We start from the raw sequence: 25496 nt of genomic DNA, 5'->3' as shown, positions 1-25496 counted from the left end.
TACTAACCACCACTGTATCACTCTACTCTTTCAGTTCTTCAAATTACATTAAAATGTTGTTTTAAAGTGGATGCTGAACTGTCACAACCTAGTTTCTATTCCATTGAAGATATTTCCCCCATCCTTCTTGGAGAGAAGGGGAAATACAAATGATTGGTATTAAGAAGAAGGAGAAGGACATATTTGCTCCCAAAGAGCAAAGAAATGGCTGGGGTGGTGTTTGTGTCTAAAAGTATTTCTATCTGGGAAATAATAAATTAGATAAAATCCAAGTCAGAGAGCAACAACAGGTTGATTCTCCAAAGGTGGACATGTAGGATCTTCAACTGATAGATGTAGTTCTGTAATAGTTCTGTAATAGGGGAGTTTTACTATTTGCAACTGAAAATGAAATGACTGTTTGAGCATTAAATTATTGTGTGAGATAGACATTGTTTGAAAGAGAGAAAGGAGGACATTTGAAAACTGCCATGAAAGAGTGTAAGAAAACTCCACGCATCAGAGATAGTGTAAAAATAAAGAAATGATGTAAAGTTTAATGCAGTCTTACAGACAGGAATACACCTAGAGGAGCAACAGTTTAGAACAAAGTAAGAATCTCCCCTAAGCATCAAGTGATGAGAATCCAAGAAAAAAGTTAATTAGGTTCCTGTCATCCCTATTAGGGTCATAGACATTTGTTAAGATTACTGGAACATTGATCATTTATTACATTACATACCTTACTTTATGATTTGAGACAACCTGAGATACAATGAAAGGTATAGCCTTGTGCAAAACATCCCATGGGCCTCTGCAGCTTTGTATCCTCTCCTAGCAGTTTAGCAGTGAATCCAACAGTCCACAGAAGCACAAGAAGAAACTACAGATTACGTTGCTTGCAGATATTAACACCATAAACAAAGGTAAACAACAACAGCTTTGATACATGTACACATTGTAAACAAGGAAGAAATACCTAACATCTTATTTTAAATTGAGTTAAGAATGTGCCTAAAATATTTTACTTAACTGACTATACAGTAGGTGGTGATTTAATTAGGTAATTGAAGATTTATTATTGTCATTGTTCCCAGGTTTGGAGGTGGCTGAAGATGTCCTTACCTTAATCATGCTTCTCCTTTACCAGCTTTGAAGATTAGTCAAAAGACATTTAGAGCATCTGCAATTTTATGTACAGATGAGACTAAGATGAACCTTTCCCAAAGTAATGGAAAGGTAAAATGTTAACAAGGATATGCAGAACCTCCAAAGAACATTACCTCTTCTGTGAAGCAATGACGGCATTATGCTTTGCAGTTTTAATTGTCTGAAATCAACCAAATATATACAAAATTATCATTATTCCTCTTAGATTATTGCAGTGCACTATGTTCAAGTCCAACATATACAGTAACAGTACTTTAACAGTACTTTTGCTACTTTTTTTCTTCTTTTAAACACTGTATAATTTCAATGTTATTTTCCATAAATACAGTATTTGCTTGATACATACATTCTGCATTCAATACAGATGTATATATGTTACAAAAGAGTTTGGAGTGGGAAATAAAATGAGTATATTAGTATACTCATTTTATTGATTCTATATTTTCTATAGTCAGGATAGAAGTTAATACAATTGCCATAACTCTTTACAAATATTAATAACTGTAGCAAAGCTGAGATTGTAAGCACAGGTAAGTCATCAAAGGGCAGAGTTATTTTTATCAGGAGAGACACATTCTTTGGATTCTCACAAGAAAATCAAGGAATTCGCTGCACCATGTGAGGAACCCAAAGAGGGCTCCACAGCCAAAACATTGTGTTTCTTTTCTTCTCTTTTCAACAGAGAATAAACCTTTACTTGTTCCTTTGCAGCCTACAGATGCTGATGCAGCTACGTACTTGAACTACTTCTTACTTCAAGTAATCCTAGTAAAACATTAATAAAACATAAATGATTTTTTAGCAGTTAACATTGCTGCTCATAGAGCTGGGGCCCTGGATTTACTTCCTTGGGTGATGTCTACATAGAATTTGTACATCCTCTGCAAGTTTGTTTAGGTTTCCACTAGGTACTTACTGTATTGGATAAAAAGTGACTAGAAATGAATGGTTTAGAATACAATGGTATGTGAGTGTACGTGTTTGGCTATCTCATGTTTCCTCAGCTGAGTCTGTGACTTCAGATGCCCAACCTTATCTTCCTGGCCTCTATCAGTCAGGACTCCACCTTCACTCATTATTGTGAGAGTTTTTCTTGCTGCTGGCTGGTAAGAGCAGTTCTTTTAAGCATTGCAAAACTATGCTATTTCTGCTTTTCTGTGTGTTTAATGTCTGTACTCCAAAATGTAATCTTTCACTGTAGTGATACCTTTCACAACAATTTATAACATTTAAGTCTCTGTATTTGAGATTAATAGACCAAAATAATCTCAAACCATCAAAGGTATTTTGTACCAAGTATATAAATACAATAAGCTAATAAGAAAATTGGTCATTTGTACTTTACAAATTATAAAAAGAAAATCTTGTGATAGGAGTTCTATTTGTGATGTTTATAACACTATTACAACAGTGGTGTAGATAATGAAATTTGTGTTACTTGATCTGCCTTAAGGCACTCACACGTATACTGTATGCAAGTATATGTACACATTAAGTCTGCATCAGGAGACGTACAGAGTATAGATTAACAATCTGTTTCACAGCACTATTCACTATGTAATTTAATATCTTATGGACTTTATCATCTCAGACACAATATTTAGGCTACCAAGAGAGACTATAGGGTTTCTATCAATTTCCACTTCTGCTTTTCCTGGTGAGGATTGCGGTGAGGCAAGTGCAAGCCAATCATACATGGGAACAATTTGGAGGCCACGGTAAGGGCCAAGAGGGGAAATTTGGCCTGGACACTGGAATGACCCCCTACTCTTCTCGAGAAATGCCCAGGGATCTTTAATCACCACTGAGAGTCAGGACCATGGTTGAAGGTCTCATCAGAAAGACTATACTGGGGCATTAGGACCCACACAGACTGCAGGGTGGGTGCCCCCCACTGGTCCCACTAACACCTTGTCCAGCAGCAAACGTAGTTTCCGAGGAGGTTTCCCATCCAGGTTGGCCAGGGTCAACCCTGCTTAGCTTCAGGGGGTAGCCAGTTGAGAGCTGCAGGGTGATATAGCTGCTGGCCCATTTCCTTCCATTTTACCCAATACAGTGATGTTGCAGATCAAGAGCCTATCCCAGTAAGAAATGGGCACAAGACAGAATACACCCTAGATGGTACACCAGTGCATTACACAGGGCACACACAAACACAAAAACAAACTTATACAGTACCAAGGCCAGTTTTATCAGAAGTCACTTAATCTAACAGTAAGTTTTTGCTTTGTGAAAGGAAACCTATGCAAACACAGAGCAAGGTCTAGAATTAAACTCAGGGCCCCAGTGCTTCAAGGCAGCAATGCTGATCACTGGGTTGCCTGATATGAATGTTACTAAGTTTAAACATTATATTTTAATTTGAGGTTACTTTTATTAATTAAAATAAAAAGGGCTATTATTGACTTTTGAGAAGTGTCAGAGATATGCAGATCCATACATACAATAATTTGCATGAGTTAACTTTTGGTACATCCATTCAAAAATCCCTACTCAACAAGTTATTACCTATTGGAGTTGTTTAAGGAGACATACACCTGACATTCAAATGACTTATTCGGTTTTGTTGTCATCGAAGAATTTTATATTAGGTAGAAAAATGTACTCTTCAGCAAGACAATGACCTCTACTAGAGTACGGTCACATTGAAGTTAACTTGCAAAAGGAAAATTCTATAGAGATTCATGGTAAGACTTGGCAATCAGCTATGCCCAGAAAACTGAAGAACTTTTGCCAGGAGAAAAGGATCGAATAAATTCACATCAGTTTGCTGTAGTTGCTGGTAAGCTGTACTGCAGCATGATGATTGATCAAAACGTCGGATAAAACGGAATGTCAGATAAATGAAAGTCAGATAAACGCGACTCTATTTGACTGAATTATTGGTCTGAAACCTTCTGCTTATCTCTAAACTTCAATTTGTATATCTTCTTACAGTTTTTGCTGACATTCAGCATCCTTCACATTTAATAATGATAAATCAGATCATTACAGCTCTGGATAAAAATAAATACTGTTTCTGCTGCTTGAAATGAAAGTAGCCAAATATTTTCTGAACTGATGTTGATACAATAATATAATGCTAAAATTGTAAAATTTTATAAGCCCCCATTTGTCACACAAAATGTTAACAGGAACACCTCCTAACAATGTTATATCCAGAATATTTAGGAAAGGTTTCCATGTGTACAAGTGCACATGAACACATAATTGCAGAGCACAAATTGATTTTCTATCCTTTACTCTTAGGAAGAAGAATCATGGAAATAATACAAGGTACCAAAGAAATCACCAAGGCTGAAGATGTACGAAATGACAAAAAAATGCTAATGAAACCTTATGCTAATTGGGAAGAGTTTTTGATGCCAGCTCCAATTTCCATAGCCATTTTAGGAGAATTAGTCTTTATCTCTTCTAATACAGACTTTTCTTTCAATAAAAATCCCCCAAAAGATGGCTTTAAATTCATTCGTTATCCAGAGTCCTTCCGCGCCTGTCTCATGCAAGTGTGCAATGCTGGATGGGGTGCGTTCAACGAGGCCCATAAGAACATGGACCAAATTCGTCTCCACTCTGCCAATGTGCCAGAGTATGTAAAATTAGCAGTCAAGTTGATTGTCCGAGATGACGACAAGCTCATCGAGCTCATGCTCCCTGACCAGCTAGAAAACATCAGCTCCATAGCAGAGGAGTGTAAAATCCTGTCAGAGCTCACAAAGAAAAAATTCACCTTTGTCATTGATCTGATTCAAGAGCTGATGGAGGCCTGTTTGAATGCTAAGGCAGCCTATAGTGAAGAATTAGAAGAACTGAAGCAGAAAATAGAGGAATCCAAGTTGAGGAAACAAACAGCAGAAGAAGGAGAACGTAGAGCAAATAAGACATTTGAAAACATGCAAAAGCAGTTGGATGAAGCTCAACAAGAATATAAAAAAGCCATGGACTCTCTGCCCAGTGGTTGGGATATTGTTGGCATGAACTTTGTGGAGGGCCTCACTAATTTAGTTAATATCTGTTATAGTGCTTGTACTGCAAGTGTAACTAAGCGTGGAAGAAAAACAAGTAAGGAGCAAAATCCCATTGCGTTAGGCAATGTTTATGCCAAATCACAGGTTCTCTTGAGTCTCCTAGAACTAGTTAAGTCTTTTTTTCATGAAGACAAAATACATTGGGGTGTACTTTATGATCAAAAGAAGGAATGTGCAAAGTCTGAGTGGGTGGCAGATCAGGTGAAAAGAGTTAAGGAATCTTTGGAAAAAGAAGAAGACTGCAAGCCAAAAATAACAGCAATGCAAATTTGCGAAGACATTCTTACAATCTGCTCTTGTCTAACAGATATTGCTCCAGACAATGTCTGTGAAGAAAGCAAACAAAAAGAGTTAATTACAAAACTAAAAAAGTTGAAAACACAGGCTTTGAAGTTTGATACCGAGAGTAAAGGCTTCACAGGTGCCTCTGCCTTTCCTGTAACCCCCCCACAACTGGCCAAACAGCAAGAGGACCAAAGTACACAGAGAAAAAGTGCAGGCGACGTCGCAGCTGACAACACCCGTTTTCGCATAGAGCAGAGTCGAGCTCAGATGAATCAAGCACAACAGATGTTCCAGAAAAGCTTGGAAAATCTGGACAAATACCATAGTGACCTGACTGAAATCCTAGTCACAATGAGGAGCTGTGAGGTGAAAGAAATCGACTTCAAGACCACTATTAAAATGCTGACGAAGGGACTGGATGCGATGGGAAAAGTAAAGGAACAATGGGAGAAGATGGTATTCTTTTTCCACATGCTCTCCAACATAATCAAAACCAACCTAAACAAACATTTAAAGGATGTTGTCCAAACTGCAGAAAAAGCAGGCTCTTCCAAGCTTGGCTATTCAGCAAAATCATTCCTGAGAGATCTGCTGTATAACCAAGCTTTCCAAGCATCTAATATTGCCAGTTTGGTGAACATGATCTCTGGGACCTACACAGAGATCTCCAACTTGTACATCATGGATAGAATCAGCAGCTTGGGGAAACTCATGGCCTTAGACCCCAGCAAATCTGACTTTGATACAGAACGGAAAAAGTTACAGATTGGCTGTGAAGAAGCAGAAGCAGGAATAAAAACAATTGTACTGAAAAATAAAATCGAATTTGAAAGGAATACAAAATCAAGAACAGAGAAGATTGAAAAAACCCTCAATGGAGCATTGCCCCCAGCCTCTGAGGAAGAGATAAAAGAAGTTAAACAATGTGTTGAAGTGGGAATGAAGATGTCAACTCAAGAAGAAGAAGATGAGGGGCAGTATTGTTAGCTCTTACATTTTCCTGCTGAAAATGCAAAGAAATAAATGTACGAGTCCTACAAAATATGCTTCTTTGTCATACAGGCTTATACTATAACATGATAGACATGATACTGGAAAACATTGCTTAATAGAAAACTGCAGGATTTGTTCAATGGGAATTAACGGGCTCGGGGTAGTTAGTTTGGATTCACGGAAACTAATATATTTATTTCTGCAATAATACAGTATACACATTTCTGTAGTAATATTATTAGTTTGATTATAGTATTACGAATTAATTGGAGTGGAATATATTTTTCTATTTTTATTGCTTATTGCTTTAGGTACATATGTGTTTCCTGCAGGTATTGTGATGATACTTTTATAATGGACAGCCTCAGAGTAGATCTTGTCTACAACAGAATTGTTCTACAACAATATGATAAATGTGTTTGCTTAGTCGTGATTTGTTTCTAAATCTTTGAAATTTCATTTGCTGCTTCTACGGTTTGCTTCCTCCATATTTGAAAATATGACCATTTCAATATTTAAACAGGAATCTAGGTCACAGATATAAAATTAATAAAGAGCAGTGGTCCTAGTAGAGATCCCTGTGGTACTTGATTCCATCACGTCAAACTAACACATCCTTATCTGTATCATCTGTTTTCTGTTTAATAATTAATTCTCACTTGTTTCCCTGAATCCCTACCAGATTTGAGAATTAATTTGAGAATTAACCTGTTCTTTTTATATACATTTGTAGCGGCAATGCTTATTAATAAGACAGAATTAAGTGTTGCTGTGCTTCCTAAATGAGGCCCCATCTCTCTTTCTCATCTCTGTGGTGCAGCCACAGAGAAGCTATTCATGCAGTTCTGATTTAGATTTATCTTTGAGATAAGAAGAGCTTCCAAATGGGGATGTGCCCAGCCATGCTTGGCTATCATGATCAATGGCCATTCCTGGCACCTATCTGTCTGTGAGATTCTTGGGAACATCTGGATTGCGGTCCTAGATGTCAGAGGTCATTGTGACTCATCTCTCACTTTGACCAACCAATCAGGAACCTGCAGGGCGTGGTAACCCCATGTGGGTCAGAAATGGCCACTAAACTTTCGACCAATCACCACCTGTCTTGGTCCTGGTTTAAAAGACACTGCACAGCTCAGAAACTTTGCTTCTCCGGCCACTTTTCACACCCTCAGAGACAATCACGTGACAGTGAGTGTTGTCTGGGACTGGAACCTTGTTTCAGCAAAGTGTCGGCCCAAGGAATGCCCGTACATAAATTGCTAGCCGACACCAATGTGGACGCTTCGCTTGATCACCAGAGTATACGTTTGGACTCTTGTCGACAACTTGAATACGTTTTTATTCAGCAACAGCGCTACACCGGAAGCAAACTGAGTTTCTTCCCTCTAAAAAGTGACTTGCTCGGACCCGTGGTCACGCTCTGTGCATAGAGACTTTCTACTAATCAGCCAGACTACTAGTAGGTTCCTGAGAGAGACACTGTTGGCATGTCGCCACAGCAGAAATCTCTCCTCCTAATTCGTCCATCTCCGAGCTGCACCAAGACTGGTTGGCAAAAAGCCAGAGGACGCCGGGACGATGCCTATTGGCTATTGGACACAGCCGCTAGCTGGTCTTGGTATCCGTACCAGGAAATACAAATCTACATCTGGAAAAGTAAACCCAATGTTCTACATTGCATCTCTAGAATTCAACTGTTACCTCAACACAATTTGATATCAATCCAATTCATATGAGTAATGTATTTACTTTTGAGTAGCTAATGTAGACTGATTAACGGTAGTATAGCCGAATGGTATACTGAAGCATATTCTTTGTTTGTATCTCTATATGGGGAGACAGCAGGAGGCCACAGGAGTAGGGGGGCAGCGAGCTGTGCTCTCTAAATACAAGGTCGTTACATTGATTTAGGAGGAGACATGCACTTTATCACTCAAATGTGGGTGGGTTCCACTGGGATGCCCTGCAGCATTTACAGGGAATTACTTTATACAGAACAGTGTATCATGTGGCTTTGAGACAGCACTTACATGACATACCGCAACTGACCTCTGTGATCATTCAGTATGTCGATGATATTCTGATTGCTTCCCCTGATGAGGAAACCCACAAGTCTGAGCTGCATCAGGTTTTGGAGATTCTAGCTAAAAAGGGACATAAAGTTAGTTACGATAAGGTCCAACTGTGTTTAGGATTGTGTAATTTTAACAAGGCCTGGATGGACTCTTTTTACAGAGTGAGCACACCTCATAACAGATCTGCTTAAGGGGGGAGTGCAGTCCAAGAACAAGATTGCCTTGGATACAGCAGCAAAAGCTGCCCGTAATAATTTGAAACAAGCTCTTTTACAGGTGCTAGGACTGGAGTTTCCTCAGATGGATCAACCATTCCTTTGTATATAAGTGTGGAAAATGGGTTCTGGGCAGCTGTGCTGACGCAGGAGCATGGAGGTAGGCATCTCCCGGTGGGATACTATTCAGGACCATCAGATGCTGTTGCCAAAGGGTGGGGTGGCCTTGAAGATTTAATGAAGATTTAATACTGTTTACCGATGGGTCCTTTCTGGTGCATGAGGGAGGCGGGCAGCCCTGGGAGTGCAGGAGTCTCTTGAGACCTCTGTTGGTAGAAAAGGGACAGTTACAGGACATTCAGGCTGAGGCCTCCAGAACAGAGAAATGCAAATGGTTAGAAAAGAATGTGGGGCTGCATGATAATTATGTCAACTACAGCTCAGGTGCGTGTGCTACAGCTCAAACGTCCTGCTCCTGAGGGACCTTTCATGCACTGGCAAATTGACAATTGTAGCTTGCCAGTATGTAAAGGGAAAACTGGACTCTTAAAGATTGTGGATCTGTTTTCCCGGTGGGTTGAGGCCACTGCCTCTTTAACTGCCCAGCCGCTTGGATTCTGATCAAGGGACATACTTAATAGGGAAGGTGTGTCAGGCTGTGGCTGCGTTGTTAGGGGTGAGATGGGACCTTCATTGCCCCCATCACCCTCAGTCTGCAGGAACGGTGAAACGAATGAACAGAACTCTGAAAGACTGACAAGATGTTATCTAATGACTGAAGGAACACTGTGGGTAGATGCTCTGCCTACGGTCCTGTGTAGCCTGCTGGCTGAATCAAACAGAACTGTGGGACTGAGCCCATTTGAGATCATCATGGGCCGACCAATGAAACTCCCTGGAGGGCCAAATTTGGCTAATAGATTGTTGAGTTTGCTATCTAATTCTCTATTGCAGTATTGTAGGTTCTTAACTAAAGTGGTGCACGGGGCTGGTGAACAGGTGCTGGATGCTTGGGGACTTCCAGTTGTAGTGGTTTGATGGGTTTACTGAGACAATTATTAATTGTAGCAGTAATCACGAGATTGTTCGTTGGGGCTTTTAGAAAATCAATCGTCAGAACAACTAACAACGCACACACACGGGTTCAATACACGAGATACATTTATTAATATAAATTGTGCACCAAACATATACTAGTCTGCCTGGATATGAGCGGCAGACCTTACTGTGAAGGTTATCAATATACAAGGTATATAATCTCGAAGAGATGCAAACACAAAGAGATACACAACAGAGAATATATGTCAATATATATCGTTCGGTTACCAAATCGCTAATCAGTGTTATTACCCACTGTTACTCTAAACTCGGAAGTAAATACATTACTCATGAATTAAATTGATAACAACTTGTGTTGAGGTACAATTGAATTCTCGAGACGCAATGTAGAACATGGGGTTTACTTATCCACTGTGTATGGATTTGGAATTTCCCGGCACGAACACCAAACCAGCTGACAGGCTCTGTTGCAGCCTCTGTTCCAGCGGTTGTCCAATGGGCGTTGTGTTGGCGTCCTCTGGCTACCGGCCAACCAGTCGAGGTGCAGCTCGGAGTAGGACAGGCGGAGGAATCTGACTGCGGCGCGCAGGGCAGTCGTTGCTCCGAGGGGATCTACCAGCAGTCCGGCTGGCTAGTAGAAAGTCTCTATGCACAGAGTGTGACCGCGAGTCCTCACAAGTCACTCTTTTGCCTGGGAAGAAGCTGGTTCGTTCCCGGTCCAGCGCTGCTTCTGAATAAGCTATTCAGGTTGTGGACGAGGGTCCAACTGTAGGCTGCCGTTGATCAAGCGGAGCATTCACGTTGGTAGAATTCTGAGTACGTACGGGATCCTCGGCCTCGCGCTTAGAACAAAGTCCAAGTCCTTTTGCAGACAACAGCAGTTGTCACGTGATTGTCTCTGAGGATGCACGAAAATGGCCAAGGAGAGCCCCGATCTGAGCTTGCGCTCCCTTTTTGACCAAGACACAGATGTGTGCTGATTGGTTGAGAGTTTGGCGGGCATTGGAGACCCACGTGGTATTACCACGCCCTGCCAGTCCCTGATTGGTTGGTCAAGATGAGATATAAGTCACTTACTCTTGACACTTAGGAATGCAGTCCAGATGTCCATTCGGCACTCCCTAGACTGATAGGCGCCAATGGATGGCCATTGATCATGATAGCCGGGCTTAGCTAAGTGCATCCCCGTCTGGGAGCTTGTTCCTTATCAAAAGAAAACATCTTATATCAGCCTGCATGAATACTTTCTCTGTGGCTGCACCACAGAGATGGAGGGTGAGATGGGGCCTCCTTTAGGACAGCATACCAACGCTTAATTCTGTCTTATTAACAAGCATTGCCGCTACACAGTAGAGGGAAGACATGACCTGATACCTGACGAGTGGGTGTGAGTGAAAAAGATGCCCTGACTGACATTGCAACCCAGCTGAGAGGGACCATACCAAGTGCTACAGACTACCAGCCATCCGAATGACTGGGCGAGATCGCTGGATCCATTCATTGCACTGTCACCGAGCCACTGCACCAGAGACTGAGTGAACAGAAATAATGCTGTTGCTATTCTTTCTGTGTCTTACGGGCTTCCTAAGAGCGGCCAACAGTGTGCTTGTTAGGCCTGAGGAACATCACTCTGATATTGGGGAATATGGTATCAACACATTCTTGGCATTGTCATATCTATCAGCCACAAATTATAATCAAAGTTAATGTTGGGTCTGTATTGCTATACCGAGATCCTGATGATTGATCTCCACATGGCTGAGGTCTGTGTTTGGGTTCTGGGGTGGAACTTTGTTACAGTATCTATTTGTAGGGTTAGTATTGCTTATACAGTATGTGCAATTGTAATCGTCACTTGCGGTAAGACTTTAATCACGTCTTGCTGTAATTGTGTAACTCACAAAGTCATGGTAATGCATGCCTGTACTCCTAAAAAGGCGAAGTCTGCCTCATGTTGTTTGTGTAGTACTGAAGGGGGGGAATGAAGAAAGATAGGAAATGTGAAAAAATGGTTTACTTGTTTCTTTATGCACAAAGACTTCTTTTGGTACAAAACATTCCATGCTTAAGCTCTTTTGAGTTATGGCAGGAATGGGAGTTAACTGATAAGAGATTCCAAGTATAAGATAGAGACTCCCTAACTATGGGAAGATAAGACTGGCCATTCAAAGTGTTCAAGATCTAGAGAATGTTACTAGAGAACTGTAACAATTTGCGTCAGAAATGGATGAAGTTTGCTATATAAACTGGAGCTTTGTACCTATAATTTTGAACAACTCTTTGAATATACTGTACCTAGCATGCAATTAAACTCACTTGTTTCAACTTCATCTCGGGGTCCAGAACTTATTTGTTTGTTACAACAATGGTAACCCCCCTACATCTCAGCAAACATCCCCTTCTGTTTTAAAGATGGAAATGTTTACAATGTCAGGTGTTGCACACTTTATCTAAACTCTTATAGACACTTCCTAGTCACCTATAGCAGTAACAATACTAACATAAATCTCAATCACAATAGGTAAATTTAAAAAATGAAATGAATGAAAATGTAGCAAATTTGTTTTTATAGGCAAATCAATACACAAATGTTTACAGTAAGAAAACATGGATTCATTTTTTGTTACTATTTCATTTCCAAAGTGCTGTTGTCAGAGTGCTCTGAGTCTCTTCACCCAGTAGATTTGTTACAGCTATGCACTGGCTGAAAACTGGCCAGGCTCCACAGCTCCTGGTTTATGATGCAACAAACCATCAGTCAGGAGTTCCTGATTGATTCACTGGCAGTGGGTCTGGAACAGCCTCTACACTGATAATCATTTTGTGTGTGTAGATGTATTTAAGTACTAAGCTTAACAGGCTATGAAACTGAAAATTGGAAATAAAAAAAAATATGTTAATTAATAGTATAGCTTTTTAATATTTAATATTTTAAGCATAACCAGATAACTATTTTTATCTTGTAATATTTATTATATAAAATGCAATCCAATCAACTCCATTTCTAAAGACAGATCACAGACACTATTGTGAAACACTGGGGATCTGGATGTTTTTCATTTAGATGTGTTAATCAAACAGAACCACAAAAACACTGACTACCATTATTAGTATTGACCTCAAGAGGGATGCAGGGCACATCAGTGCTGTCTCCCCTGTAACAGCACCATGATTTCATCAGTGAAACAGGCTTAATTTCCAACAATCGTCAACTCAGTTCTCCCATTGCTGACATTTGTCTCCTCCTAGCTATGTAAAAACTGCACCGTGTTTAGATTTCTTATTCAGCACTTGAAGGATTTTAGTCTGAAACATTCTGATATTTTAATAATTTAAATGGTGTGTATATAATAAAAACCGGAAGGAAACAAAATCTCCTTGAAGGAGATCTGTTTCTCTTTATAAATTTGGTGAACTTCTTACACAAGGCACTTCTTTAAAATAATTTCTAAGTAATTTTACCCCCACTCTGTGAAAAAAATGAAAGTTCAAAAATGTGGTGTCAGTTCACATGCCTTGAACAACATTCCACAGTAAATGAAAGAACATTATACATGTGATGCCTCTTGATTATTCATAGTGAAGTATGAGATCTCTCCCCCACAAAATGATCATTACTACTACTGGGAAGCTTATAATGGAGTGGAGTGGTGGCACTGTGGTTAAGGCTCTGCACTTGAGGGTAGAAGGTTGCCGGTTATAATCCCATGGCTGGCAGAGAAATTCTATTCTGTTAGGCCCCTGAGCAAGGCTCCAGGGGTGCTGTATAAATGACTGACCCCCAGCTTCTTGTGTGTCTTGTGGAGAGCAAGATGGATTATGTGAGAAAACAAATACCTAATGCAAGAAATTGTATCATTCAGGTGGAGCCCCTGTTACCTGCAAAGAACTTCTGGTGAAGTGTCCAGAAAAGTCCTATGTATGTGCAAGTAATTATTATTATGATTATTAAAATTAAAGAATTGCACATATAATTTCTTTGCCTGTTTTATTAGAATTGCACACCAACACATTATTCTTCATCAACAGTTTTATATCTCCAGTCATTGTACATTTTACATTTTCTAGAGCCAAAATAAATTTGAGTGCAGTTACTTGAATACATTTGAATCAAACTCTGATACTTTTGTCTTGTTTTACTTGTTTTTTTGTTTATTTAACAGTGCAGGAGTGGGAGGAGCCACAGTGAGTACTGGTAAAAGTCAACGCCCCATCTGAGGGGGCAGAGACACTGGTGTGAGGTTAGCGAAAAAAAACCCACAAAAAACACAAATAGGGCTGGAAAAAGATTTTAAAAAACGCTAAAGAAAAAATACACCACTTAGCACAGCAGGGTCTTGTCTGGGAGAGCAGGGAGCGTAAGGCCTAAATAAAAATAAAACCTCAACCTGTCTCGGTGAAAGATGCATGGCAGGAGAGGGGGGAAAAGGGTCAGTCTGCCCAATATAGATACACGGTGGGACCGGCAAAAAGAAAACAAAAAGGAAAAATGAGGGCCTTACACTCAGTCACAATCCCCTCCAGGACTGTCGGTGGAAGGTCCTCCCCTTGAGGGGGTCTGCGCATCCTTCCAGGGAGGTGCTCAGCGTATCTTTAAGTGCCCCCACAGCAGTGGTTGCTGCAGCAATCCATCGGCCTTAATCCAGGGCTCTGCCTCCACACTGAACACACCCCCATGTAATGCCACAACTGTTTCTGGGGTGGAATTCCCCAGCTTGGTTAAAAGACAAGCTTTTGCATCTCTGGAGCAGAAAAAGAAACAACGATGTCTACACACTCTAGAAAGCAAGGCTGGTAGGGCTTGATTGGGGTTGTGTGAAGTGCACTTCACCTTTCAGGTTTCCTGTTTTTATTGAAGGATAATGACCCTTGCACTCTTGGTTAGATTGAATACAAACAAGGTGTAACCTTTTGCAAAATCATTACAGTCGACCAGAACTGACTTCTGGTCAGTACATAAACAGATGTTTATCTGCTGTTTGAACTAGATTAAAATATTTACAAACACAGATCTCCCCCCCAAAAAAAAAACAGGTTGTAGTGGCTTTGCAGGTACAGTATGTGTTCGCCGTCCTAGTACAAAGCCAAGAAATTAATGCTGTAATGTTGAAAGTTGTAGTTTCCCGTGTGGCTTCCTCTGAAGGATTAATTTTCTACAACCCAAGCACAAGCATCTTTGACTGCTGCCCAAGTTGTTTTCTTGGTTATAGATTCTGCTTCTCACACTAGGGCTGTAGATTTTCAAATGGACATTGTCAAAGGGGTTCATTTTTGCTGGGCCTAAGCAGGCCTAGGAATGACATACCCATGGTGCCACTTTCACCCTTTTAACAAACAGCGATGCTGAGAGAACATTAATTCTGTATGTTCTTAATGAACATTAAAATACATTAAGTCAGCTCATTGGCCACAAGGCAGAAGGACTCTTTGTTGCTCATGAGTTTCATTTCTGCACCCAGCTTAGCATTATTTTGTCCTGGATAAAAAGGTCCACCTGGATGTGTCACAACAGGTCTTCTTTATTATTGCCGGTTGTGAATTTGGTTCCTTTTTCTGAAATCTTGGTTTGCGCCATCCAATGTAGTGACATCATGCTGTCCTGCAGTATCTCTGTAAAACAGTGCTGTAGAGAGCTGTGTTCTCAGGGTGTATTCATTGTAGTTAAGGATGGTTTCTATCAGAACCCTGTGAGATTAAAGGCTGTTGCTCTGACTGATCTCACAGTCACCAACAGTGATGCCCATCTGTCTGAAAAGCAATGCCACAGGGTAATTCAAAACGGCTACCCTGGTGGTATCTGCAATCTTGTCACCATTTCCTTTGATAATATTGGTAATATTGTTTGCTAGATCATGGTGTTGTTCAAGTTCATGTAATCATTGCCGTTTCCCGTTACAAAAAATTCTTGAAAGACCTGTTAGCAGTGAGACTCCATTTAAACATTTTTCGGTGCTTGACTGTGTTGGTAATACTTTTACAAAGTCAGATTTTGTACATTCTTGTGAGCTGCAGTGTCCATGGTTAAAATATCTCACCCGTCTTATTGCGTCAGACATAGACCTTTCTTCTTTCTCACAGCCCATTTCTTGTGACTGAGTTTGATTCGACTCCATGTTTGATAAACATTAGTCCTGAACCCTGTTGCTGCTGAGGGTCCACTATTTATCACAGCATTAGCAGCATGTCTGCACATGACTTTAGCAATATATGCTGTTGCCTTTTTATGTGCGGTTTTGCAATTTCACAACAATGTCTCAAAAAAGTACTGCTTTCCTAAATAGGGCCCTGAATATATCACTGATCCCCTCCAGTACTGGACTGGCAAGCCTTCGAAACCGGGCAATCTGTAACTGGCTTGATACTTGTGATAGTCCCAATACATGGCAGAGTCTCCATAGGGTCTAATTGGTTATTCTTCATAGGCCTGAGCTGCAACTTGAATATCACTTTCCATACGTGAAGTTGCTGGGTTTGTTCTAATCACTTCTTATTTCAGTTGTTATTGTGTTGAAAGGCTCAACATTTACAGGAACATAATGTGACTTATTGAAGGAGGGCATGATGAGCAATCCTTCTGATCCTTGGATAAGTAAACAGTGCAGGATAGGTGTGTAAGTGTCACCAAGTAGCTGGTGATGTTGTCAGTGTAGCAGGATAGGGTATTAAATTCAGGTGATCAGCAGGATGGGGTGACTTCTTCCCTCTCAAGCTGCCTCAAACCTTGTAACACGTGCCCATTCTCCTCTGAGCAAAGTGATATTTTTATCACGAGCCTCTTTAACATTTCTGCTGATGGGGTTACACTTGAAGTAAACTTTTGGATTATCAAAGTTTTGTTGTAGAACATGTTCATCACATTTATCTGTTCATAATTTGTACCTCCCTGCAGGTGTAGAAGAGTTCCAGTTCTTACAGCCATTTTCTGAGAGCAGATCAAATTCAGTATATTTGTTGAATGTATCAAAAGTGGGAGAAATTCCACACCCTTTTTAGTCTAATGTTTCTGGGGAAAGTAAGCATGAGTCAATATAAAACTTTTTCACCATCTCTTTGCCCAACTTGTCTCATAAAGGCAAGCCCCAGGCATACTTGGACAACACCTCTGTACATGTAAGCAGGTATTTAAACCCCTTGTGAAACTGCGTGTTGACTTACGTTGACAACTTTGGCCTGCCACTGCCAGCTCGTTTCACATCTCTATGGGTTTTCACAGAAAATTGACACATTCAGGTTTACATAGAGAATAGGTGTACTGGTCTGATAGCCATTATGAAACCTCCGGCCAACCGAACCTCAAACTCTCAGATTCCAGTCTATTTCATAACCTGGACACCCCATTGTCTCGGGCTCTTTAGCTGTACAGTACAAGGAGTCCAGTCTCTCCACACCGATGATGGACAGTGTGTCTGTCACGATATTAGTTCCCCCTCCTTAAGGGTGCTCCAGCCCTATCACTCAAGACATTATTCCATGCACCTGCTCCCTATTCCCTGCCCACCTTAAAAGCCAGGCGCTGACGCTCTTCCGGGCTCTGCATCTGATTTCCGTATCGTGCGAGTCCGGGACCAGGAAGCGCCTGGTCCCGTTAAGGTTTTAACCTCTGTTCCCGTTCCCGTTCCCGTTCCTGTTCCCTGTCCGCCGGTTCCGACCCGGCCTTCGTGGTGTTTTAATTCCGAGTTCTGATGGATCTCCTGGTTTTGGACTTACCTTCGTGTTTTGGATACTCTATGGATTACTCTTTGGGATTGTTCGCCTCGGCCACACCTCCCCCGTGCACCAGCGCACCTTGGACACGCCCCCTTGTCTTCAGCCCCGTTTTCCTGCATGACGTTTCCCCAGTGTTTCCCCACTCCATCGGACTGTGTCGTCCGCATAGGGTCCGGAAAGAACTGTTCGTTACAGAATGCAGAGCCATCACCTGGACCCCGCGGACGGCACCCTGGCAGCCCGGATTCCATCGGGGTTTTTTTTTCTCTCCCCCCCCCTTTTTTTTCTTAGGGCTTCGGAGCCGCCCTGAAAAGGAGGGGCGTACTGTCACGATATTAGTTCCCCCTCCTTAAGGGTGCTCCAGCCCTATCACTCAAGACATTATTCCATGCACCTGCTCCCTATTCCCTGCCCACCTTAAAAGCCAGGCGCTGACGCTCTTCCGGGCTCTGCATCTGATTTCCGTATCGTGCGAGTCCGGGACCAGGAAGCGCCTGGTCCCGTTAAGGTTTTAACCTCTGTTCCCGTTCCCGTTCCCGTTCCTGTTCCCTGTCCGCCGGTTCCGACCCGGCCTTCGTGGTGTTTTAATTCCGAGTTCTGATGGATCTCCTGGTTTTGGACTTACCTTCGTGTTTTGGATACTCTATGGATTACTCTTTGGGATTGTTCGCCTCGGCCACACCTCCCCCGTGCACCAGCGCACCTTGGACACGCCCCCTTGTCTTCAGCCCCGTTTTCCTGCATGACGTTTCCCCAGTGTTTCCCCACTCCATCGGACTGTGTCGTCCGCATAGGGTCCGGAAAGAACTGTTCGTTACAGTGTCTGCAAGCTGACAGAAGTGGAGAAGGGACATCACACCAGGGGCACCCTACTGTCCACCTGTTACCTGACACTTTGCAGAGGGCTGTAGAGCTTACAGTATCTGCTTTTGTCTCTGGTCTCTCCATGGGAATCTGAATGAAGCAGCCCCACCCGTGTGGAAATGGTCATATGTGTCACGTTTGAATGTTTCTTGGAGGAATTCTCACTTAAAGATTCTGTGGGTGAGATGGAATCTTATTACACTTTACTGGTTGGTTTAGCCCTTTATATTGCAGCGTTCAGAGTTCACATTATGGTATGAAGACCAGGCTCGTCTCTCCTGTTCCAGAGCTAGCTTGAGGCTCTCTCTCTCCACTGTCTCTTCCAGCCTTCAGACTGCTGTCTGTCTGACCCTTCCAGTCAGCCCCACAGCTGTCATCTCTCTCCACACTGACTGTGCAGGGATTCCTCTGTACCCAGCCTGCAGTTGGAACAACCACTCCTGCCCCCCTTTCCCTTTGCTGTCTTGTACCAGATCTTCATATCTGGAACTTTTCATTGCAATGTCCTCTAGTTAAGAATATATTGATCATCTTCTATTTAGTTTACCTACCCTTATAGCAAAGGCAAGTTACTGTACAGAGTAATGAGGATACTATGAGCTGTACTCACTCTCTAGTAATCGAGAGGGTGATTGAAGAATAAATGTCCTATATTAAATCCTGTGCTGTCTGTGGTACACTGGTGGCTCTGGGAGATCTGACAGCCTGTGAGGGGTTAAAGTGTGAAGATGAGGCACCTTGAATTGAATTGAACAGTTGGCTACAGTTAGTACATTGTGGGTTCAGTATCTGTGGCAGGTAAAACAGAAGTTCTAGTAGAGAGCTGCTTCAGTGTGTGAACTGTAAGAGATAGAGGTTAAAAACACATTCCTTTGTAAAATAACTCATATGATATTTAAACAGGTGTGTCATTGTCATGAAATTTGTATAAATGAGTTCCAAAGAAATCCAGAGAAAAAAGAGCCTCCAGATCTCACAGAACTCTGAGAGCCCAGAGACCCTGCTTGCTTGCAGGACACAACAGTGGCCACAAGGTGATGCTCATCTCAACTTTGTGCTTCAGAACTGTTTTAAAATGAGTAAAATTTGTGTGGTTTTTTAAAGAAGGATTCTACATCAAATACTTGCTTAAACTAAGTAAATAAAAGCTTACTACAGTAAGTAACTACATAATTAGTTTTAAAGCTACAGTATTACTGCCCTAAAACAGAAAATGTAATAAAGTTTAAGGAATGTGCAAGCTTTTTAATTATTTAGGGACAAACTGTTAACAGTACTGCAGTGCACTGCTAGTAATGCAACAGAAATAAAATAAAATAGTAGAAAGTAACCAAACACTTGCAGATTGCACCTGTTCTCCTAGCTCAGGCCTTTTCTAACTGTCTGTGACAGGATTTGTATACGGGAAGAAGCTTTGCATACCTGTGCCGCCTCACTGCTCCAAACACTTTAAGACTCACAGTGTGGATCAATCACTGTTCAGCTCTTTCAGAGTCACTAACACACACAGGACAATGATGTCACTGATTCTACTGCTGGGGACACTGGGACTCTTTGTTCAAGGTGAGGATAAAAGAAAATACGTTTAAATGTTTGTACTAGCTTAATGCTCAATTTTCTTAAGACATTTGTAATGTATTCAATTATATATATATTGTACACACATTAAATAATGTCATACATTTTTAAGATTTTCATTTTAGAAAATGTCCTTATTTTATTTCAGGTTGCCATGGTCAAATTGTTCTGACTCAGTCTCCAGCTCAAACTGTTCTCCCATGAAGCTCTGTCTCAATCAGCTGTACAGCCAGTCAGTCTACTAGTGATGATGTACACTGGTACCTGCAGAAACCTGGCCAGGTTCCACAGCTCCTGGTACATGATGCAACTAACCGTTATACTGGGATTCCTGATCAATTCACTGGCAGTTACTCTGGGACAGTCTTCACACTGAAAATCACTGGAGTCCAGGCTGAAGATGCAGGAGATTATTACTGTCAGCAGGACTATAGCTACCCATTCACACAGTGATACATGTCTGTACAAAAACCTCCCTCAGCTCTACAGAAGGTTCTCGGGCTCATCGAAAGGAACCACAGAGGACTGAGACTGAGAACAGCTGCTGATACAGGTGACCTGAACTGATTTTTTAAATTTAAATTATTAAAAGATTTTAAGTATATTTCCTAAAGATGTTTTTTTCTTAAATAACAACATGGCAGGATGCTATTAACTCAAGATTGTTATAAGAGTGTGAATTGTTAAATTGTTGGATCTCTATTTTCACTGGAATGTACTGTAGCATTGTATTTTATTTTGTTTATGATACATGTACAGTATGTTATTTATTCTTTGTCTTTTTTTTCATGTATTTTTATTGTATCTCTGTTATTCCGATATGCATCACAAAAAATTACTAATACCCAAGACGGTTGTTTTGGCTGTGAAGTTGACTTTGACTTACACTATGTGCCCTTTGCTCTTGTTTAATAATCTTACAATCAACAGCTTCTTACTTGGCTGTCGTATTTTGAGATCAGTGTCAAAGAGCTGGAATTTATTTTCCTGGAAATCAAGGACTTTGGTGAAAAGGACTTTGGTGAAATTCACTAAATCTGTTTTGTGCTTCTCCTGCAGCTTGTCTTTTTGTTATTGTACCTACAGTACAGTATATTTAGGAAACAAAACGAGGCCATGAATGTTTTTCCAGCCCAGACAGTGGGAGATATTTTAAGTCCAGACAGAACGTGCTATAAAAGAATTACTGCTGAGGACACTTGGGCTCTTTGCTCAAGGTGATCATTGAAACAGAAATTAATCTAAAATTGTTTGACTAAAATAAATTTAATCTTATCCTATTTAATCTTATTATTTTAGCACTATTTTAGTACTAGCATAATTCTCTCTCACAATGGGTAGATTTTAAAAAAGAAATACATGTGTTTTATTAGGCAGATCAATAAAACCTGCACAGTGCTTTAGTGTTATTTTTGAGCAACTAAAGTATTTGTGTTAGAAAAATCATGAACAAGAGATGTTTTAATCATTTTAAAATGCATCCATCCATCTTCTAAACTCTATGCAATACAGGGCCACAAGAGAACGAGAGCCCATCCTGAAAAGCAGAGGGCACAAGGTGGGATACACCCTGCACAGGACACATGGCAAACAGACACTCAAAATACCACGGGCAATTTTCCCAGAAGCTCATGATTAATCCACCAGCTTGTCTTTGGACTGTGGATCATCCAGACAAAACCCACAGATTTGTTGGGAGAACAGTTAAGTCCAAATTATTTTGTGCAAAATAATATGCATTTCCTTTTCAGTATATTGATTTGTTTTTCTCTTTGTGAATTCTGTAAAGTATTTCAGACAAACTCTTACAAAACAGTTCTGATAATTTGAAAGTAATTGGTAAGTATTTTGAAATCTTCAATGTGACAGAAACTTAAAAACCTGGCAGTTAGTTCACATGTCATTAACAATCAACACTAAATGAAGACAGTACAATATACACATGCTATTTAATCATATTGTTCAGAAAGGACAGCATTACCCCCTTGTAGCCTGGTCTCATCAGATCTCAGAAGCCAAGCACAGCTTGGCCAGATCAGAACCATAATGGGAGACTTCCAAGGAAGACCAGGTTCCTGCTGTCAGTGGAGCTGCTGAACCAGGATTTACAAACAATCCCAGAATGATGCTGGAGCACAAGGATGCAGTGTTGTAGGAGCTGATGTCCTTCAGATGAGACATTTAAATCAAACTCTAAACACTAACCTGAGATTTTGACATGATTGAGGTGTATAACAAACTCGTGAGTCTGTTCAAGAGAGTGGGAGTGGGAGTTTCAGAGTCATTGATTTCATTACCTGGTCTGTTGTGTACTGAAGGATCCACAGTGGACTGAGGCTGAGAACAGCTGTAGAGCTGCTATAGTTGAGCAGGGCCATTACATCATTCACTCATACAGTATACATTCATTCATCTTTGTAAAAAACATTTTTGTACATCCCTGAGATGCAGTTACATGCAAAAAGTTATATTACAGGGTCCAGTGTGCTGTTACTGAAGGTGGCATCATCCTGTAGAGCCCCAGACAGTATAACATTCCCCTGCTAAAAGCTGTAAGCACAATTTATGCACTGAGGTCTGTGAAGACAGGTCTGCTGGAATCTGCTGCTGCATCATTCTGAATGATAAATAACACAGTGTTTTTGCATCTTTATCACAGGGATATTCCAAGATTCACACCATGGAGCAAACCTTGTGCCCAAGTTTACTTCATGTTTTCCTGAAGATTTTGTCCATTGTTTTTGATTAAATTAATTTCAGAATTCAAATATTGTTGTATTTTAACAGCACATGACAGTTACTGAGATATTTTGCACATTGTTGTGTTAAGTCATTGACACACAATACTCAAGGTTAAGGTTCAAACAAAATCAATCTAATGTTGTTTGACTAAGTTAACTTTAGTCCTATTATTTTTAGTCCTATTACTGTATATGTAAAAAACTATATTTCCTTTTCAATATATTAATTTGTTTTTTCTCATTGTCAATTCTGTAAAGTGTTCCAGACCTAAGACACTTCTGATAATTTGAAAGTAATTGATAAGTATTTTTACATCTACTCTGTGATAGAAAGTTTAAAACCTGGCAGGGAATTCACATCTACACAACCATCATCACTAAATTAATAAGAACTGATTGGTCATATTTTTTACAAATGACAACCCACCTGTAGCCTGGTCTCGTCAGATATCAAAAGCTGACACAGCTGGGCCAGATCAGAACCATATCATTAAAATAAACTCTAAATACTCTGTCCCAGAAAGTGGGGTTGTGTTTCAATGTCCTGGATACATTCTGAATTTTCTTAGCTGATCTGTTGTTTACTGGAGGCACCACAGTGGAGTGAGGCTGAGAACTGCTGTAGAGCTGCTATAGTTGGGTGGGGTCAGTACATTTAAATGTAAAATATATTTTATTTAAGGCATTTATAATTCCCTGCGATGTGGTTGCATGCAAAAAAGTCATATTTGGAAAGTTTAAAACATACAGATGCAGCCATTCAAAGTGCGCGGTACAGACACGTACAGACACGCATCGTGACGCGCGATGACGCAAAATACCGCGGTACGTTATTGGTTGACTGACAGGGGCACTCGTGGTCCGTTGGTCGGTCGTAGAAAGATTTACAGTAAATGTCTTTACTGTGCCCGTTTTAGCATTCAATATTTATATGGAATTTTACCACTGAAGGGAAATCTTAGTAGCTGAGCATAAAAAGAATAGGAGCATACTGTAACGCGTGTGAAGGCCATAAACAATATTAATTTTGGAACTTAAACATACAGTAAATGGCTGGTCTCGGTACTTTAAAGAAAACATACACACCAGTATTCCATTTCTCCCTAAACATTTTAAGCATCGAAGTCTTTAACTAACGTGATACAGGAGTCAACAAGCATACTTTTAGAATTTGATTAAAAGGGAATATAATATGGAATCGTGTATCTAAAGAAATTAATAATGATATAATTATATTCATGTACCGCAACACAAGAATAGTACACGCTGTACATTGTCTGTTGATAATGTTTCTGTAGTGCTTTTTCAGCACTCTGCATGTGACCTTGCCGGTGACGCTGTGGGTTTGGTTCCTAACTCCCACATCACATGCTCCATGTTTGAATCCTGCTGGAGCCATGACTTTTTTTTTTAACAAACATTTCCTTGAAAAAATAAAACGTTTCCCTGGCTCAGAGATTAAATAAAACCTCACTCGCACCAAACAAATTTATATTTCTAAATATCACAACATGATTGAATTTAAGTAATTTTAATAACAATGAATAGTCACCTAGGCATTACAATATAAACATTTATATTGATTTAAATCGCGTTTTGATTTAAATCGCAAGCGCGGGTTTAAATATATGTGTTTTTTGATTCACAATCAGACAAATGGAACATAAATTGATATCTTTGTCTTCTAAACATCTTAATAAACTTTCAGCATAGCTTTCTCCCCGTTTAGATTTATTTTTCTTGGGATCTTGGGATCAAATGTGGAAAGATTAGATTGTAATCGTTTTTATTTTTAAAATACATTTTAGAAAAGTGTAATCTATACTAAAAAGCTGTACACCACCAGCTATAAAGAGAAAGAGAGAGAGAGAGAGAGAGAGAGAGAGAGAGAGAGAGAGAGAGAGAGCACAGCCAGGAGAGACAGGCATCGCGTATCCAAGGAAATAGCAGTATAACCTTGTTCATGCACAAACAGTGGCATTAATTTGGGTGTCTCTTGCCAGAAAGCTCTAAATTGCATTTTGAGTGTGGTTTTTGACTTTTTTTAAATTGCAACCCATAAATAAAGCTGATACTGTTTAGACTTCTAATTATTTTAAACTGTATTACAGCAGCACAATGCACAATGCAAACGTAAATTGCAAAAATGCACTTGGAATCTGTCCAAGCCCTACTTTGTCAGGCATTTTTTTTTACTGTAACGGACATAAAAACTCCCTTGCTTTTAACAGAGCGTTTCATAATTTCTAACTACGAAAATTATTTAAACTGTGACATTATCATTCAACCAGAGCTCGAAATATCACAAGGATCCTCAAGAGCACAGCAAAGACTGTATTAAAAGTATATTAGTGACATACTTTAGATCTTTTTTCTGAACCGGGGAAAATCTGATCATGTTTCTCTATAACAATAATAAAATACATTATTTTACATATCACCTTTATGTGATATCACCTTAAAGACAGCACATACAAGGGTTAATTGCACAATGGACCGCGCAAAGAAATTTAAAATAGTCTTCTTTAGGTGTGAGGGCAGGAGTGGATCGCAGCAGGCATAATCAGCAAATTAGGAAAACAAAGAACAGGACAGGTGAGACGTGTATCCAGAGAGTGAGTGATCAGAAAAAGAAACAGCTGTTGCGCCCAGGTTTTACGCTCTCTCTATGCTCTCTCTCTCTAATCTAAGTGGTGAGAAAGCTGTGCTCAATGATATTTAAGGGACTTAAAAGTAAAAGGAGATGCTTCATATTGCTTGACTAATTTTAAGAACTAAGTTATAAATGCAGACGCTCTC

General features: G+C 40.3%; 1 protein-coding gene across 1 annotated transcript; it reads left to right on the top strand.

Moving 5' to 3' along the window:
* Positions 1-2151: 2151 nt before the first annotated feature.
* LOC148646925 (uncharacterized) lies at positions 2152-8966 on the top strand. Its single transcript, XM_088608962.1, has 2 exons — positions 2152-2255; positions 4399-8966. The coding sequence occupies exon 2, from the start codon at positions 4410-4412 to the stop codon at positions 6447-6449; it is 2040 nt and encodes a 679-aa protein (XP_088465088.1). The 5' UTR covers positions 2152-2255; positions 4399-4409; the 3' UTR covers positions 6450-8966.
* The last annotated feature ends 16530 nt before the right edge of the window (positions 8967-25496 follow it).

The sequence above is a fragment of the Lepisosteus platostomus genome, chromosome 16, assembly GCF_059453375.1.
Source record: "Lepisosteus platostomus isolate fLepPlt1 chromosome 16, fLepPlt1.hap1, whole genome shotgun sequence".
Classification (NCBI taxonomy): domain Eukaryota; kingdom Metazoa; phylum Chordata; class Actinopteri; order Semionotiformes; family Lepisosteidae; genus Lepisosteus; species Lepisosteus platostomus.
Note: the sequence above shows the minus strand (reverse complement) of the source record. Positions and strands in the feature narration are given on the sequence as shown.

Coding starts and splice junctions, on each gene's coding strand:
- LOC148646925 (XM_088608962.1), top strand. CDS start 4,410: ATGGAAATAATACAAGGTACCAAAGAAATCACCAAGGCTGAAGATGTA.